Source organism: Medicago sativa, chromosome 7 (genome assembly GCF_051527215.1).
Source record: "Medicago sativa cultivar Bolivia chromosome 7, Bolivia_mono, whole genome shotgun sequence".
NCBI lineage: Eukaryota > Viridiplantae > Streptophyta > Magnoliopsida > Fabales > Fabaceae > Medicago > Medicago sativa.
In genome coordinates, this window is record NC_140755.1 from 98,439,481 (window position 1) to 98,442,645 (window position 3,165).

The 3,165-nt window shown below is 31.0% G+C and overlaps 1 protein-coding gene across 2 annotated transcripts; it reads right to left on the bottom strand.

Annotated features, from left to right (window-relative positions):
* Positions 1–886: 886 nt before the first annotated feature.
* Positions 887–1,626, bottom strand: LOC146910985 (Thioredoxin superfamily protein). Of its 2 annotated transcripts, none has more exons than XM_085725294.1 (2): positions 1,503–1,626; positions 887–1,409 (listed from the first exon to the last, which is right to left on the bottom strand). In XM_085725294.1, the coding sequence occupies exon 2, from the start codon at positions 1,364–1,366 to the stop codon at positions 1,058–1,060; it is 309 nt and encodes a 102-aa protein (XP_085581420.1). In that variant the 5' UTR covers positions 1,367–1,409; positions 1,503–1,626; the 3' UTR covers positions 887–1,057. The 2 variants fall into 2 exon arrangements, with proteins under 2 accessions (XP_085581420.1, XP_085581419.1); XM_085725293.1 differs by having other exon boundaries at positions 887–1,412.
* Between the last annotated feature and the right edge of the window lie 1,539 nt (positions 1,627–3,165).

Here is a 3,165-nt window from a genome sequence, read left to right on the forward strand (position 1 = left end):
AAATACTTATGAGTCATTTCCATGGAAACAAAATCCTAGAGACATTTCAGGAAATTGAGAAAATAGCTCTTGTGACACTTTCTCTGTTTCGGATAATGCAAGACAAATGTTCACTTTAAGAGAATCTCCTTTCTCATTGTTAACAATTAAAACTAACACAAATTTTAGGAAATGAATAAAGAAAATATCTTCACAAACCCTTAGTTTTTTGGTGGATTGTGAAGCAGCTTACATGTTTTCAGAGAATATTTCTTCACAAGATGCAGAATGATTTGAAGGTTTCCTGCTAGAAATTGATTTGAAGAATAAGGGATAGGGAAAAGAGTGAAGGAGGTGGAGCAACTTTTTTCTTAGATGCATGAAAGAAATAGAATAAACTTTCTGGATATGCCCCTCACTATACTAGTGTGCAGTATTATTTATACGCAAATGTTAGTTGTTAATTTGTCAGGGGATAAGAATTTGCAAATTGCAACCATAATCACATCATGTTCCTTGATAAGGCAGAGAATCACAGTCAAACGAGACTAATACAGTCATAATCATCCTCTTATTGCAGTCACAGAAATATCAAAAACCTTGATTTTACAAATCAGATTGCGGTGCGGAACATATTTTTAAACCCCTTTTTAGCTAGCAGTATGAAAACAGCTGTACGAATCAGGAGATAGTCTTGCATAAACACAAATACAAATAATGAAAGAAGTTAAAAGTTAAATAAATTAGTCAAATCATTTAACATTATTAACCATTTTCTTTTTTAAAAAAAACATTAGTGTCCCAATTTTTTTTTTTTTTAATTGGGTTTGTTCTTAAGCAAGTATTTTTCATGAATCAGTATAGACTGGAAACAAATAATCAAATTGCTGAGGCATTGATACAGTCATATATAAATCAAACTTCATTAAGAATATTTATGTGATTACATTATAGCTATTTAAATACTAGAAAGCACTTGATACATAAAACACTACATAAACTAACAATACTAAAGTCACTACTAGTAATGTACTAAATCACAAGCCAGTTTATTCTTCCAGCAACAAGGTATCATGATTCAATTAGAACGAGATTGGTATGGCTTGATCAATTGAGTGAGGGAGCCACTTAGGTGAAGGGACATAATTTCATTGGTGGACCCCATCAGTTGCCCTCCAATGAACACAGCAGGAACAGGTGCAGTACAACCTAACCTCAACAAAGCTTTCTCCATTTCCCTTCCTTCAGGGTCTTGATCAATTTCATGAACCATAGGCCTAATCCCAAGTTCTTGAAACAGAATGTTAACTGCATAGCATAGACAACATGAACTCTTTGTGAAAATCACCACACCTTTTTCAGATGCCAACCTCAACACTTTGTCCATCTTGATGATGATACTGTTAAAAGTTCTAGTTCTTGTAGTTGTTCTTCTAGAAACAAAAAGTAAATAAATTAATAAAATAGAAAAAATAAATAAAGAGAAAGTCTAAGTTTGAGATAGTATTTGTTTAGATTATTACCTTGGATTTATTTAGACCGCCCAAACCACCAGATCGAATCGAAACTGAATTCGATCTGATGGTTGTATTGGGTTTGGAAGTTTAAGTGAGATAGAAAATTATATATGATGGTTGAGGTTATTTTGAAATGAAATGGTGGTAAATGAGAGTATTTATAGGAACTAACTTGGGAAGCACATTGAAAAGAGGTTGTGCTTTTACGATACTCAATAAGTGTGTGATTTTATTCGATATAGCAAGTTGGGAGACATATTTACAGGCATATGCTTCAACTATAGTAGACTTAGACTAGGTGTGAGACCATAGTCCATAACTATTTGTGTAGAACATTTTTCTGTTCATTGATCGACATGAACAAATGAAAACAGTAACTTATTAAGTTAATGTAATTTTCTTAATGTTGAAAGTGGTCAATTAATACCTGGTTCTCGGGATCAGCTGCTTTGAATCGTTATGGAGAAAGGTTAATACTGAGAATCTGATATTGCTTTCGGTGATAATAAGATTCTGTTTGTTGCATCCACTGAACTTGTTTGATTCTTTCTACTTATATGCAGAACTTATCGAATACACGATTAGAGTGAAAAGAAAACCATTGCCTTTTGAGAAGAAGTGGGAGTGGAATCAATTAAACATTGCAACATGTAACTTCATATAGTCATATTTATAGGGTAGGTACGTACATGCAAAAATATTTTGGTTTGGTTTATATTTAGTTTTGGTTTGATAGAGTGAATATTTTGGTTTGGTTATATACCTTTGTAATTTAATATAACAAATAATCTTCTATGTTGAGTAATATTATATGACTTTGCTCATTATTATTCATGTCCTTAAAATCTATCGGTGTTTTGTCAAACAATGCATGATATTATTTATTTTCATTTCCATTGTGTGATTGCTCATTTATATTACATGTGATTAGTTTAATATATAGAAGTTCAAGAACAAATTATTAGCTCCTGACAAACTATCTCATGTAATAGATATGACCACTTTTGATTTTAAGTTTTTGATTTAAGTCTAAAATTTTATATTTCTCAAGCATGGGGTTATTTTATTTGATTTAAGTTTAAAGTTTTATATTGGATATTTAAACAAAGGGGATTGCTATATGTAGCGAAATAAATGCTCACGAATCTATCCCGATTGCACAACCACCATTGGATCTTATTTTGTCTATATAATGGATGGTTGGATAAAAATAAAGGCAACATGCTTCAACTACTATTCAGAACAAACAAGTATGTCGGGATGTTTTCGCAAGAGAAATTTTCGCTTGAAGTAGCATTTTCCTTAAACAATATATCCAATATATTTTATTTATCAATTATCTAAATATTATATATTTATTAATATTTCTCTTTATTTTATCTTGTAGTTACATATGTAGCCACAAAGGTGTTAAAATATCATTGACATTGACCTTTTGCTACTCCTTTTTGAATTGACCAATACTTTGTAATTGATATATCCCGAATTGTTGTTGTATAATATTTGTGATTTTTAACATGTTCGCAGTAACCAAATTGTTCAATTTAACATATTGATAACTAACATGTAAGTTTGCATCATAATATATATTATCAAACAACATATGTATTCAAGAGATTGTTTCCCGTGGGCTGCACGAGTACTCATTCTAGTATAAACTATTTGTCAC

Coding starts and splice junctions, on each gene's coding strand:
- LOC146910985 (XM_085725294.1), bottom strand. CDS start 1,366: ATGGACAAAGTGTTGAGGTTGGCATCTGAAAAAGGTGTGGTGATTTTC.